Here is a 14,976-nt window from a genome sequence, read left to right as displayed (position 1 = left end):
GAGGAGATTTACGAGGATGTTGCCAGGGCTGGAGAATTTTAGCTGTGAGGAAAGATTGGATAGGCTGGGGTTGTTTTCTTTGGAACCGAGGAGGCGGAGGGGAGATTTAATTGAGGTGTATAAAATTATGAGGGGCCGAGACAGAGTGGATAGGAAGGACCTATTTCCCTTAGCAGAGGGGTCAATAACCAGGGGGCATAGATTTAAAGTAATTGATAGAAGGATTAGAGGGGAGCTGAGGAGAAATTTTTTCACCCAGAGGGTGGTGGGCGTCTGGAACTCACTGCCTGAGAGGGTGGTACAGGCAGAAACCCTCAACTCATTTAAAAAGCACCGGAAATGCCGTAACCCACAGGGCTACGGACCAAGTGCTGGAACGTGGGATCAGGCTGGGTGGCTCATTTTCGGATGGAGCGGACACGATGGGCCGAACGGCCTCCTTCTGTGCCGTAAATTTTCTATGATTCTATGAACACCAATTTGCATCTAAACATGCGCCTTTAATGTAGTAAAACGTCCCCCAAGGCCCCTCACGGAAATCAGACAAAATTTGACACCGAGCCACATGAGGAGATATCAGGGACAGGTGACCAAAAGCTCGGTCAAAGAGGGAGGTTTTAAGGAGCGTCTTAAAGGAGGAGAGAGAGGCGGAGAGGTTTAGGGAGGGAATTCCAGAGCTTAGGGCCGAGACGGCCGAAGACACGGCCGCCGATGGTGGACGCGCACGAGGCCAGAATTGGAGGAGCGCAGAGATCCCGGAGGGTCGTAGGGGCTGGAGGAGGTTACAGAGATAGGGAGGGGGGCGAGGGCCATGGAGGGGATTTGAACACGAGGATGAGAATTTAAAAACTGAGGCGTTGCCAGACTGGGAGCCAATGACACAACTAAATTTAGAGAAAAAAAAAACACCAAAAAGGGCCATTTCACAACACGGATATTGGTTTCATATGTGAATTTCTGACATCCGAGTCACACCAGACTGGGAGCCCAATGTTCTGCACAATGCTAGCTCCGAAAACCAAAACAAACACATGGAAACCATCACTCCATTTCATAAAATGCACTCCACTTGCCATTCTCCACATTAACCCTCCAAATGCCCACTCTCAAATCAACAATCTAACATTGCATAGCACACAGGGAGGGCCTTTAAGTCCCATCCGAAGGCATCTCCAACAACAATTTGCATTTCGACAGAGCCTTAAACGTAGTGAAACTTCCCCGAGACGCTTCACAGGAGCGTAAATCAGACAGAAATTCGACACCGAGCCACACGAGGAGATATTAGGGACAGGTGACCGAAAGCTCGGTCAAAGAGGTAGGTTTTAAGCAGCGTCTTGGAGCAGAGAGACGGAGAGGTTTAGGGAGGGAATTCCAGAGTTTAGGGCCCGGGCGGCTGAAGGCACGGCCGCCAATGGTGGGAGCGATGGAAATCGGGGGGATGCGCAAGAGGCCAGAATTGGAGGAGCGCAGAGATCTGGGAGGGTCGTAGGGGCTGGAGGAGGTTAGGAGTGGCTCAGTGAGTATCGCTCCCGCCTCTGAATCACAGAGTTGTGGGTTTAACCCCCCACACCAGAGACTTGAGCACAAAATCTAGGCAAACATTCCCAGTGCAGTGCTGAGGGAGGGCCGCGCTGCCGGAGGGGGCAGTACTGAGGGAGCGCCGCGCTGTCGGAGGGTCAGGACTGAGGGAGCGCCGCGCTGCCGGAGGGGGCAGTACTGAGGGAGCGCCGCTCTGTCGGAGGGTCAGGACTGAGGGAGCGCCGCGCTGCCGGAGGGGGCAGTACTGAGGGAGCGCCGCGCTGCCGGAGACGGCAGTACTGAGGGAGCGCCGCGCTGCCGGAGACGGCAGTACTGAGGGAGCGCCGCGCTGCCGGAGACGGCAGTACTGAGGGAGCGCCGCGCTGCCGGAGACGGCGGTACTGAGGGAGCGCCGCGCTGCCGGAGACGGCGGTACTGAGGGAGCGCCGCGCTGCCGGAGACGGCGGTACTGAGGGAGCGCCGCGCTGCCGGAGACGGCGGTACTGAGGGAGCGCCGCGCTGTCGGAGACGGCGGTACTGAGGGAGCGCCGCGCTGTCGGAGACGGCGGTACTGAGGGAGCGCCGCGCTGTCGGAGACGGCGGTACTGAGGGAGCGCCGCGCTGTCGGAGACGGCGGTACTGAGGGAGCGCCGCGCTGTCGGAGACGGCGGTACTGAGGGAGCGCCGCGCTGTCGGAGACGGCGGTACTGAGGGAGCGCCGCGCTGTCGGAGACGGCGGTACTGAGGGAGCGCCGCGCTGTCGGAGACGGCGGTACTGAGGGAGCGCCGCGCTGTCGGAGACGGCGGTACTGAGGGAGCGCCGCGCTGTCGGAGACGGCGGTACTGAGGGAGCGCCGCGCTGTCGGAGACGGCGGTACTGAGGGAGCGCCGCGCTGTCGGAGACGGCGGTACTGAGGGAGCGCCGCGCTGTCGGAGACGGCGGTACTGAGGGAGCGCCGCGCTGTCGGAGACGGCGGTACTGAGGGAGCGCCGCGCTGTCGGAGACGGCGGTACTGAGGGAGCGCCGCGCTGTCGGAGACGGCGGTACTGAGGGAGCGCCGCGCTGTCGGAGACGGCGGTACTGAGGGAGCGCCGCGCTGTCGGAGACGGCGGTACTGAGGGAGCGCCGCGCGGTCGGAGACGGCGGTACTGAGGGAGCGCCGCGCTGTCGGAGACGGCGGTACTGAGGGAGCGCCGCGCTGTCGGAGACGGCGGTACTGAGGGAGCGCCGCGCTGTCGGAGACGGCGGTACTGAGGGAGCGCCGCGCTGCTGGAGGGGTCGGTACTGAGGGAGCGCCGCGCTGCCGGAGGGTCGGCACTGAGGGAGCGCCGCGCTGCCGGAGGGTCGGCACTGAGGGAGCGCCGCGCTGCCGGAGGGTCGGCACTGAGGGAGCGCCGCGCTGCCGGAGGGTCGGCACTGAGGGAGCGCCGCGCTGCCGGAGGGTCGGCACTGAGGGAGCGCCGCGCTGCCGGAGGGTCGGCACTGAGGGAGCGCCGCGCTGCCGGAGGGGGCAGTACTGAGGGAGCGCCGCGCTGCCGGAGGGGGCAGTACTGAGGGAGCGCCGCGCTGCCGGAGGGGGCAGCACTGAGGGAGCGCCGCACTGTCGGAGGGTCGGTACCGAGGGCGCGCCGCACTGTCGGAGGGTCAGTACCGAGGGAGCGCCGCACTGTCGGAGGGTCGGTACCGAGGGAGCGCCGCACTGTCGGAGGGTCGGTACCGAGGGAGCGCCGCACTGTCGGAGGGTCGGTACCGAGGGAGCGCCGCACTGTCGGAGGGTCGGTACCGAGGGAGCGCCGCACTGTCGGAGGGTCGGTACCGAGGGAGCGCCGCACTGTCGGAGGGTCGGTACCGAGGGAGCGCCGCACTGTCGGAGGGTCGGTACTGAGGGAGCGCCGCACTGCCGGAGGGTCGGTACTGAGGGAGCGCCGCACTGTCGGAGGGTCGGTACTGAGGGAGCGCCGCACTGTCGGAGGGTCGGTACTGAGGGAGCGCCGCACTGTCGGAGGGTCGGTACTGAGGGAGCGCCGCACTGTCGGAGGGTCAGTACCGAGGGAGCGCCGTGCTGTCGGAGGGGCAGTACCGAGGGAGCGCCGCACTGTCGGAGGGTCAGTACTGAGGGAGCGCCGCACTGTCGGAGGGTCAGTACTGAGGGAGCGCCGCACTGTCGGAGGGTCAGTACTGAGGGAGCGCCGCACTGTCGGAGGGTCAGTACTGAGGGAGCGCTGCACTGTCGGAGGGGGCAGTACTGAGGGAGCGCCGCACTGTCGGAAATGCCGCCTTTCGGATGAGACGTTAAACCAAGACCCCGTCTGCCCTATGGGGTGGATGTAAAAGATTCCACGGCCACTATTCCCAAGAAGAGCGGGGAGGGGGAAAGAGTTCTCCCCCGTGTCCTGGGACCAATATCTATCCCTTAACCGACATCACTGCAGCAGATTATCCGGTCAATTATCTCCACTGCTGTTTGTGGGATCTTGCTGTGCGCAAATTGGCTGACGTGTTTCCTATATTACAACAGTGAGCACACTTCAAAAAAAAAGTACTTCATTGGCTGTAAAGCGCTTTGGGACGTCCTGAGATGGTGAAAGGCACTGTGGAGATGCAAGTGACATTTTGGGAGAGAATAATTTGAAACATGACATGTGGGGGATTTTCTTGCCTTGTGTCTGGGTCTGTTGTCGAATAATTGATAACATAATTCCAGGTAACTCCCGCCAGTTGGAATAATTGATTGTTACGATTTGTCAGCAGCTCCGTTATTATCGTATCGAGCGACTACCAGGACGGTCGGACGTGAACTAGATAGACTTTGGTCTTTCTTTTGTCTCGCGATTCCCAAATCTTTCTTTCATTCAGAGTTCACCGGACAAAAATTTGACACCGAGCCACATAAGGAGATATTAGGGACAGGTGACCAAAAGCTCGGTCAAAGAGGTGGGTTTACTTGCTCTCGAGGCAGTACAAAGAAGGTTCACTCGGTTAATCCCGGGGATGAGGGGGCGGACGTACGAGGAGAGGTTGAGTAGATTGGGACTCTACTCAACCTCTCCTCTTATTGAAACATATAAGATTGTGAAGGGGCTTGATCGGGTGGATGCGGTGAAGATGTTCCCAAGGATGGGTGAAACTAGAACGAGGGGGGCATAATCTTAGAATAAGGGGCTGCTCTTTCAAAACTGAGATGAGGAGAAACTTCTTCACTCAGAGGGTAGTAGGTCTGTGGAATTTGCTGCCCCGGGAAGCTGTGGAAGCTACATCATTAAATAAATTTAAAACAGAAATAGACAGTTTCCTAGAAGTAAAGGGAATTAGGGGTTACGGGGAGCGGGCAGGAAATTGGACATGAATTTAGATTTGAGGTTAGGATCAGATCAGCCGTGATCTTATTGAATGGCGGAGCAGGCTCGAGGGGCCGATTGGCCTCCTCCTGCTCCTATTTCTTATGTTCTTAAGGAGCGTCTTAAAGGAGAGAGAGAGAGAGAGAGAGAGAGAGAGAGAGAGAGAGAGGGGCGGAGAGGTTTAGGGAGGGAATTCCAGAGCTCAGGGCCCGGGCAGCCGAAGGCACGGCCGCCAATGGTGGGAGCGACGGAAATCGGGGGGATGGACAAGAGGCCAGAATTGGAGGAGCGCAGAGATCTGGGAGGGTCGTAGGGGCTGGAGGAGGTTACAGAGATAGGGAGGGAGGGGCGAAGAGGCCATGGAGGGATCTGAACACGAGGACGGGCATTTTAAAATCGAGGGTGTACGTCCGATATCACAGAATCGTACAGCACAGAAGGCGGCCGATCGTGCCGACTCTTTGAAAGAGCTGTCCAATTCGTCCCACCCCCTGCTCTTTCCCCACAGACCTGCAAATTTTTCCCCTTCAAGTATTTATCCAATTCCCCTTTTGAAAGTTATTATTGAATCTGCTCCCACCGCCCTTTCAGGCAGCGCGTTCCAGATCAGAACAACTCGCTGCGTTAAAAAAAACTCATCCTCCCCCTCTCTGATTCTTTCCCCAATTATCTTCAATCTGTGTCCTCTGGTTCCCGACCCTCCTGCCAGTTGGAAAACAGTTTTCTCCCCATCGACTCGATCAAAACCGCCTCGTGATTTTGATCACCTCTATTAAATCTCCCCCCTTAACCTTCTCTGCTCTAAGGAGAACAATCCCAGCTTCTCCAGTCTCTCCGCACGACTGAGGTCCCCTTGTCCCCGGTACCGTTCCGGTAAATCTCCTCCGCACCCTCTCCGAGGACGTGGACGTCCTTCCTAAAGAGCGGTGCCCAGAATTTGCACACAAAGCTCCAGCTCGGGCCCTAACCAGAGATTTACAAAGGTTCAGCGTGACTTCCCTGACATCGAAACATCTATTACCTGTACGCAGTTCAAATTCCCGGCAAGATTCAAGCCAGGAGGAGCAGAGAATCACAACACGGAGGCCAAACCATCAGCCCATCCCAAGCGCCTGTTGCAACCTTGCGAACGACAAGACTCCACACACGATTACCTTCCCCTTTCGGATTTACTGTCTTTCAGATGAGACGTTAAACAGAGGGTCCCACCCCACCACCGACTGCCCCCTCTCGGCTGGACGTGGAAGATCCCACCACTATGTCGGAGACGAGCAGGGGAGAGTTCTCCCCCCACCCGGAGCCCAGGGGCCAATATTTATCCCTCATATAACCAACATATATATAATAAAAAAAGATTAGCTGGTCTTTTGTCACATCATAGAAAGGTGACAGCACGGAAGGAGGCTATTCGGCCCGTCGAGTCCGTGCCGGCTCTGTGCACGAGCAATCCAGCTAGTCCCACTCCCCACCGTAGCCCTGCACATTTTTTCCCCTTCAAGTGTTTATCCGGTTCCCTTTTGAAGGCCATGATTGAATCTGCCTCCACCACCCCCTCGGGCAGTGCATTCCAGATCCTAACCACTCGCTGCGTAAAAAAGCTTTTCCTCATGTCGCCTTTGGTTCCTTTGCCAATCACCTTAAATCTACGTCCTCTGGTTCTTGACCCTTCCGCCAATGGGAACAGTTTCTCTCTGTCTGGACCCTTCATGATTTTGAACACCTCGATCAAATCTCCTCGCAACCGTCTCTGTTCCAAGGAGAACAACCCCAGCCTCTCCAGTCTATCCCCGTAACTAAAGTCCCTCATCCCTGGAATCACTCGAGTAAATCTCCTCTGCACCCTCTCTAAGGCCTTCACATCTTTCCTAAAGTGCGGTGCCCAGAACTGGACACAATGCTCCAGTCGTGGCCGAACCAGTGTTTTATAAAGGCTCATCATGACTTCCTTGCTTTTGTACTCTGTGCCTCTATTTATAAAGCCCAGGATCCCGAATGCTTTTTTAACCACTTTCTCAACCTGCCCTGCCACCTTCAACGATTTGTGTACATATACCCCCAGATCCCTCTGTTCCTGTACCCCCTTTTAGAATCGCACCCTCCAGTTTATATCGCCTCTCCTCGTTCTTCCTGCCGAAATGCATCACCTCGCATTTTTCCGCGTTAAATCTCATCTGCCACGTGTCCGCCCGTTCCGCCAGCCTGCCTGTATCCTCTTGAACTCTATCGCTGTCCTCCTCGCTGTTCGACACCCTTCCGAGTTTCGCGTCGTCCGCAAATTCGGAAATCGTGGCTGCACACCCAAGTCGTTAACATGCATCCGGAAAAGCAGTGGTCCCGGCACCGACTCCCCCCACCGCCCCGCCCCGGGGGAACACCGCTGCGCACCTCCCTCCAGTCCGAAAAACAACCGCTCACCGCTACTCTCCGTCTCCCGTCCCTTCGCCAATTCTGTATCCGTGCTGCTACTGCCCCCCACCCCCCGCCCCAGCTTTTATTCCACGGGCCGCAATCTTGACAGCGGACCTATGGTGCAGCACCCCGCTGTTGGTGGGATCTTGCTGTGCGCAAGGAGGCTGCCGCCCTTTCCCCACATTACGACAATTCAGAAGTATTTAATTGGCCGTAAAGAGCTTTGGGACGTCCTGCGGTTGTGAAAGGCGCCATGTAAATGCAAGGCTTCCTTACTTGGATCACCGTTTGAGGGGGGTGGGGGTGGGGGCTGGAAGGACAATTTCACAGGAGGGAACCTCACCCCACCCCACCCCAAAACAACATGCGAGCCTGCACAGGAAGTGACAGCAGGCTATTCCACTACAGCGTGCACCTCGGCCAAAGTAAAAGCAAAAGAAAAAACACTTGTATTCCCGCAGACCCTTTCACCCCCTCGGGACGCCCCAAAGCGTTTTACTGCCAATGAGGTACTGGTTTTTGAAGTGGGGTCACCTGTTGTAACGTAAGGAAATGCAGCAGCCGATTTGCGCGCAGCAAGATCCCACAAACAGCGATGTGATAAACGATCAAATCATCTGGGGTTTTTTTTTTAAGTGATGTCGGTTGAGGGATAAATATCGGCCCCAGGACACCGGGGAGAACTCCCCCCCCTGCTCTTCCTCGAAATAGTGGCCGTGGGATCTTTTACATCCACCCGAGAGGGGCAGACGGGGCCTCGGTTTAACGTCTCATCCGAAAGACGGCACCTCCGACAGTGCAGCGCTCCCTCAGTACCGACCCTCCGACAGTGCAGCGCTCCCTCAGTACTGACCCTCCGACAGTGCGGCGCTCCCTCAGTACCGACCCTCCGACAGTGCGGCGCTCCCTCAGTACTGACCCTCCGACAGTGCGGCGCTCCCTCAGTACTGACCCTCCGACAGTGCGGCGCTCCCTCAGTACTGACCCTCCGACAGTGCGGCGCTCCCTCAGTACTGACCCTCCGACAGTGCAGCGCTCCCTCAGTACTGACCCTCCGACAGTGCGGCGCTCCCTGAGTATTGGCACGAGAAGCGTCAGCCTGGATTATGGGGCTCAAGTCTCGGAGGGTCAGTGCCGAGGGAGCGCCGCACTGTCGGAGGGTCGGTACTGAGGGAGCGCCGCACTGTCGGAGGGTCAGTACCGAGGGAGCGCCGCACTGTCGGAGGGTCAGTACCGAGGGAGCGCCGCACTGTCGGAGGGTCGGTACTGAGGGAGCGCCGCACTGTCGGAGGGTCGGTACCGAGGGAGCGCCGCACTGTCCGAGGGTCGGTACCGAGGGAGCGCCGCACTGTCCGAGGGTCAGTACTGAGGGAGCGCCGCACTGTCGGAGGGTCAGTACTGAGGGATCGCTGCACTGTCGGAGGGTCAGTACTGAGGGATCGCTGCACTGTCGGAGGGTTGGTACTGAGGGAGCGCTGCACTGTCGGAGGGTCAGTACTGAGGGAGCGCTGCACTGTCGGAGGGTCAGTACTGAGGGAGCGCTGCACTGTCGGAGGGTCAGTACTGAGGGAGCGCTGCACTGTCGGAGGGTCAGTACTGAGGGAGCGCTGCACTGTCGGAGGGTCAGTACTGAGGGAGCGCTGCACTGTCGGAGGGTCAGTACTGAGGGAGCGCTGCACTGTCGGAGGGTCCGTACTGAGGGAGCGCTGCACTGTCGGAGGGTCAGTACTGAGGGAGCGCCGCACTGTCGGAGGGTCAGCACTGAGGGAGCGCTGCACTGTCGGAGGGTCAGTACTGAGGGAGCGCCGCACTGTCGGAGGGTCAGTACTGAGGGAGCGCCGCACTGTCGGAGGGTCAGTACTGAGGGAGCGCTGCACTGTCGGAGGGTCAGTACTGAGGGAGCGCTGCACTGTCGGAGGGTCAGTACTGAGGGAGCGCTGCACTGTCGGAGGGTCAGTACTGAGGGAGCGCTGCACTGTCGGAGGGTCAGTACTGAGGGAGCGCTGCACTGTCGGAGGGTCAGTACTGAGGGAGCGCTGCACTGTCGGAGTGTGACGTTAAACCGAGGCCCCGTCTGCCCCTCTCGGGTGGACGTTAAAGATCCCACGGCCACTATTTCGAAGAAGAGCAGGGGGGAGTTCTCCCCGGTGTCCTGGGGGCCGATATTTATCCCTCAACCAACATCACTCAAGAAAAAAACAGATCACCTGGGTCATTTATCACATCGCCGTTTGTGGGGATCTTGCTGTGCGCAAATCGTCAGCCGCGTTTCCCTGCATTGCAACGGCGCGAAAGTACTTCAACGCACGCGAAGCGCGTCCCCGGGGGGGGAGGGGGGGGTTCGCGAAAGGCGCTGTGTGTGGGAAAAAGAAAACAACCGCGGGCGAATTAAGGGAAAGAGAAACGCCTCTCGAGAAAGGCAGCGTCGATTACCTGTGGCGTTGGCGATGGTCACGGGCACTCCCTGAAGCTGGTGGACCTGAATCCCAGAGGCCCCCAGCGCGTTGAGATTGATGGTCTGTAGGCCCGGCACGGAATTGAGCTGGGCTGCGTTCACCGTAAGGGTCCCCGAAGACATGGACCCCGGCGGCAACTGGGTCAGGGTGGTGGTGCCCGAGGTCTGGTTGAGAGGCATGCCCTGCACGGACGCCAGGGTGATGGTCTGGCCTCCTTGGGTCTGGAGCTGGGAGCCCTGGACGTTCTGTAGCTGGATGGTCTGCCAGCCCATCTGGCCGGAGAGAGACATGGTGGGCGCCCGGATTATGATGGGCCCCGAGTTCGGCAAGGTCTGGATCTGAAAGTTCTGCAGGGCCTCTTGCGGGATGGTGTGGGCGGTGAAGGTCTGGCCGGGGATGGAGGAGGCCTGGAGGGACTGGAGGGCCTGTTGGCTGATGCCTTGGAGAACCTGGGGCTGCAGGAGGATCTGCTGCTGCTGCTGCTGCTGCTGCTGCTGCTGGTCTGATTCCTTCGCCTGGATCTGCTGGAGGACGACGCCGGCCAGGTGCGGGGAGTCCGAGTTCTGCAGGCTGACCCTCTGGGGGCCCCCGGGGGCCTGGATCCGGGCCGGAGCGGGGCTCCCCGCTCCCGAGCCTTCGGCGCTGGCGCTGACGGCGGTGCTGGCCCCGAACTGACCCGAGCCGGCGATGGACTGGGTAGGGGCGGCGTTGGAGGAGGCCCCTTCCTCGGAGCCGGGGGCCAAAGCAGCTGCCGTGACGGGCACCAGCGTGACGTTGCCGTTCAGGCTCATCGGGATGTTGGTCAGGAACTGCGCCTGGGCTGGAATGCCGCTGTTGGAGAGGCCCACCCCCTGGATGGGCAGCGAGACTCCACCTTGCCGGAGCTGGACCGCCTGCTGAAGCACGGTGGGCATGGCGGTGATGATGTTGCCCGAGGATGTCCTGTTTGCCGCCATCAGCTGCGGGCTCGACCCGGGGATGATTTGGACGTGTCCCGAGGGGTCCTGCTGGACCTGCGACGCCGAGGAGGCGGCCAGCTGCAACTGCTGCCCGTCGACCGTCTGGAACTGCGGGATCACCTGGTACTGGATGTTGGGCAAGTTGGTGAAGACCTGCTGGCTCTGTGAGGAGGAGGAGGAGGAGGACGAAGAGGAGGAGGACACAATGTACTGCCCGTTGCCGCCGATCGACCGGCTCTTCAGCGCCGCCTCCCCGCCGCCGCCTCCTCCTCCTCCTCCTCCGCCCTCCTCCTCATCCTGCTCCTTCGAAGCACCGTCGGCTGGAGAAGCGGCGCCCGTCAAGACCGTGGGAATGATCATCTGCCAGCCGTTGGCCGTCTGCGTGATCTGCGCCGTGCTCAGGTCCAGCTCCGGCGTGCCCGGCTGGTGTTGGATGAGGCCCTGGGCGGCGCTGCTCTCCGAGGGAGACTCAATCCGACTGCAAGTGGCCGCCAGCAAGGCAAGGGGGGACGGCTGGGAGTCCTAGAGAGAGAGAGAGAGAGAGAGAGAGAGAAAAAGGCAAAACAAGGAGGAGGGGTTTAGAGCAGGGAAAGTGGGCAGTGCATCTGGTAAGAGTGCGGAGCTTACACAGGAAGATAAACACCCCAATTTTTTTTTTCTTCCTCTCCCTCTTGCAACATGTGAAGGCTCATTTCTTTTTTTTTAAAAAACCCCCCCCCCCCCCCCCCATTTCTGCCTTGTTTCTTTCATTATTTTGCAACCCATTACCTGGTTGGAGTTGGTGCTGTTGTGTTGCACATATCCACTTGCATTTTCCACTCCCAGGGCAGCCATCTCTTCCGTGTGATCCTGATCTGAAACAGAAAGAAATAACGATGAGAGCTTGCAAAAAAAAAAGGTGGTGGGGGGGACATTTGCCACCAACTCAACACGCACTGACACAGAGGGAGGGAAAGAGAGGTGGAGAGATATAGATTTTTTTTTAAAAAAAAGAGGGGCCCCCTTTTTTTTTTGGAAAAAGAAAAGTACTTTACCACAGCTTTTCCCCCAATTAACCCATTTTAAGAGGTTTGGAGGCAAAACTGAGGTACTTTTTTTTTTAACACCCCCCCCCCCCACCTTCTCTCTCTCTCTCTCTTCTTTCCAAGGCTTGATATCTCGGTGAAAAAAAGGCCAAATCCCCAAAAGAAAAGTACTTTACCACAGCTTTTTCGCCAATTAACCCAATTTTGGGGGTTTGGAAGAGAAATGAGAGACTTTATTTTTCCCCCTTCCCCCCACTTCCAGTCCCTTACCGCTCATACTGGAGCCCTGGCTTTTTTTTTCTCCCCCCCCCTCCCCTCCCCCAAGCGAATGACATAAACTTGCGATGGTGCCACCTAACTTGCTTATCGCCGGTAGTGACGATCGCGCCCACCCCCTCCCTCCCGTGGGGTTGGGCGGAGGCGCTGACTGACAGCCGCCTCAGCCAATCGGAAGGCGGCGGGCTGTCCGAGTCGGCAACGCCCCCCCCTCCCTCCTTCACTTGCGCGGGTTGACGGAGGTGGTGTGGAAAAAAGCGCTGATTGACAGCCGCCTCAGCCAATCGGAAGGCGGCGGGCTGTCCCTGTCGGCAACGCCCCCTCCCTCCTTCACTTGCGCGGGTTGACGGAGGTGGTGTGGAAAAAAGCGCTGATTGACAGCCGCCTCAGCCAATCGGAAGGCGGCGGGCTGTCCCAGTCGGCAACGCCCCCCCCCCTCCCCTCCTCCGCGGGTTGACGGAGGTGGGTGGGTGGAAGCGCTGATTGACAGCCGCCTCAGCCAATCGGAAAGCGGCGGGCTGCCAGTTCAGCACCTCCCCTCCCCTCAGCGGGGTTGACGGAGGCGGTGGGGGGGGGAGGGGGTGGTGGAAGCGCTGACTGACAGCCACCTCAGCCAATCGAAAGGCGATTGACGGAGGAGGAGGCGGGGTGGGGTGGAGGCACCGTTGAGTGACGGCCGGTCCGGCCAATCGGAGCAGCGGCCACGCTCCCCGCCCCGCCCCGCCCCCCGCGTTTGATGGGAGGCGGGATTTGGATGGGGCGGGGTTTTAAGTGGGTGATTGACGGCTCGGGTCGGAGTGGGGAAGGCGCCATTTGCTCGCCCTTCCCCTTTGCGAGCGGAGGGAGCGGGCGGTGAGAGGAGGAGGAGCCGCCGGCCGGGAGCGCTCGACCGAGAGGCGGGGTTTGTGGACAGAGCAATGGAAAGGCTGATAGGGAGGGCCGAGAGTGGAGTATTCTCACCATCGACCGAAATATAAACTCATTATATATAATATATATATAAATAACCTGAATATATAAAATTATATATTTAAACATAAACTCATTATATATAATATATATATAAATAACCTGAATATATAAAATTATATATTTAAATATAAACTCATTATATATAATATATATATAAATAACCTGAATATATAAAATAATACCTCATAAAAATAATACCTCACTATTATAAAATAATATAAAATAATACCTCATAAAAATAATACCTCACTACATATAAATATATATATTAATAACCTGAATATATAAAATTATATATTTAAATATAAACTCTCATTATATAAATATATATAAATAACCTGAATATATAAAATTATATATTTAAATATAAACTCTCATTATATATAATATATAAATAAACTGAATATATAAAATTATATATTTAAATATAAACTCTCATTATATAAAATTATATATTTAAATATAAACTCTCATTATATATAATATATAAATAAACTGAATATATATAATTATATATTTAAATATAAACTCATTATATATAAATATATATAAATAACCTGAATATATAAAATTATATATTTAAATATAAACTCTCATTATATATAATATATATTAACCTGAATATATAAAATTATATATTTAAATATAAACTCTCATTATATATAAATATATATATTAACCTGAATATATAAAATTATATATTTAAATATAAACTCTCATTATATATAATATATAAATAAACTGAATATATATAATTATATATTTAAATATAAACTCTCATTATATATAAATATATATAAATAACCTGAATATATAAAATTATATATTTAAATATAAACTCTCATTATATATAATATATATATTAATAACCTGAATATATAAAATAATATATTTAAATATAAACTCTCATTATATATAATATATATTAATAACCTGAATATATAAAATAATACTTCATAAAAATAATACCTCACTATATATAATATATATTAATAACCTGAATATATAAAATTATATATTTAAATATAAACTCATTATATATAATATATATATTAATAAACTGAATATATAAAATAATACCTCATAAAAATAATACCTCACTATTATAAAATAATATAAAATAATACCTCATAAAAATAATACCTCACTACATATAAATATATATATTAATAACCTGAATATATAAAATAATACTTCATTATTATAAATTATATATTTAAATATAAACTCTCATTATATATAATATATATATAAATAAACTGAATATATAAAACAATACTTCATAAAAATAATACTTCATTATTATAAATTATATATTTAAATATAAACTCTCATTATATATTATATATATTAATAAACTGAATATATAAAATAATACCTCACTATTATAAAATAATATAAAATAATACTTCATAAAAATAATACCTCACTATATATAAATATATATATTAATAACCTGAATATATAAAATAATACTTCATAAAAATAATACTTCATTATTATAAATTATAGATCGAAATATAAACTCTCATTATATATTATATATATTAATAAACTGAATATATAAAATTATATATTTAAATATAAATTCTCATTATATATAATATATATATTAATAACCTGAATATATAAAAATAATACTTCATAAAAATAATACTTCATTATTATAAATTATAGATCGAAATATAAATTCTCATTATATATTATATATATTAATAAACTGAATATATAAAATAATACTTCATAAAAATAATACTTCATTATTATAAAATTATATATTTAAATATAAACTCTCATTATATATAAATATATATATTAATAAACTGAATATATAAAAATAATACTCATTATTATAAAATTATATATTTAAATATAAACTCTCATATAAATATATATATTAATAAACTGAATATATAAAAACAATACGTCACTATTATAAAATTATATATTTAAATATAAATTCTCATTATATAAATATATATATTAATAAACTGAATATATAAAAATAATACCTCACTA

The 14,976-nt window shown here is 52.6% G+C and overlaps 1 protein-coding gene across 1 annotated transcript in view; it reads right to left on the bottom strand.

Annotated features, from left to right (window-relative positions):
* The window catches only part of LOC137307072 (transcription factor Sp1-like), a 44,421-nt gene extending 32,385 nt beyond the window's left edge, over positions 1 to 12,036 (bottom strand). The window contains 3 exon segments of the mRNA XM_067976410.1: positions 9,703 to 11,206; positions 11,453 to 11,538; positions 11,980 to 12,036. Of these exon segments, the coding sequence (XP_067832511.1) occupies positions 9,703 to 11,206; positions 11,453 to 11,538; positions 11,980 to 11,986 (1,597 nt within the window). The 5' untranslated portion in view covers positions 11,987 to 12,036.
* Between the last annotated feature and the right edge of the window lie 2,940 nt (positions 12,037 to 14,976).

The sequence above is a fragment of the Heptranchias perlo genome, chromosome X (assembly GCF_035084215.1).
Source record: "Heptranchias perlo isolate sHepPer1 chromosome X, sHepPer1.hap1, whole genome shotgun sequence".
Taxonomy (NCBI): domain Eukaryota; kingdom Metazoa; phylum Chordata; class Chondrichthyes; order Hexanchiformes; family Hexanchidae; genus Heptranchias; species Heptranchias perlo.
Note: the sequence above shows the minus strand (reverse complement) of the source record. Positions and strands in the feature narration are given on the sequence as shown.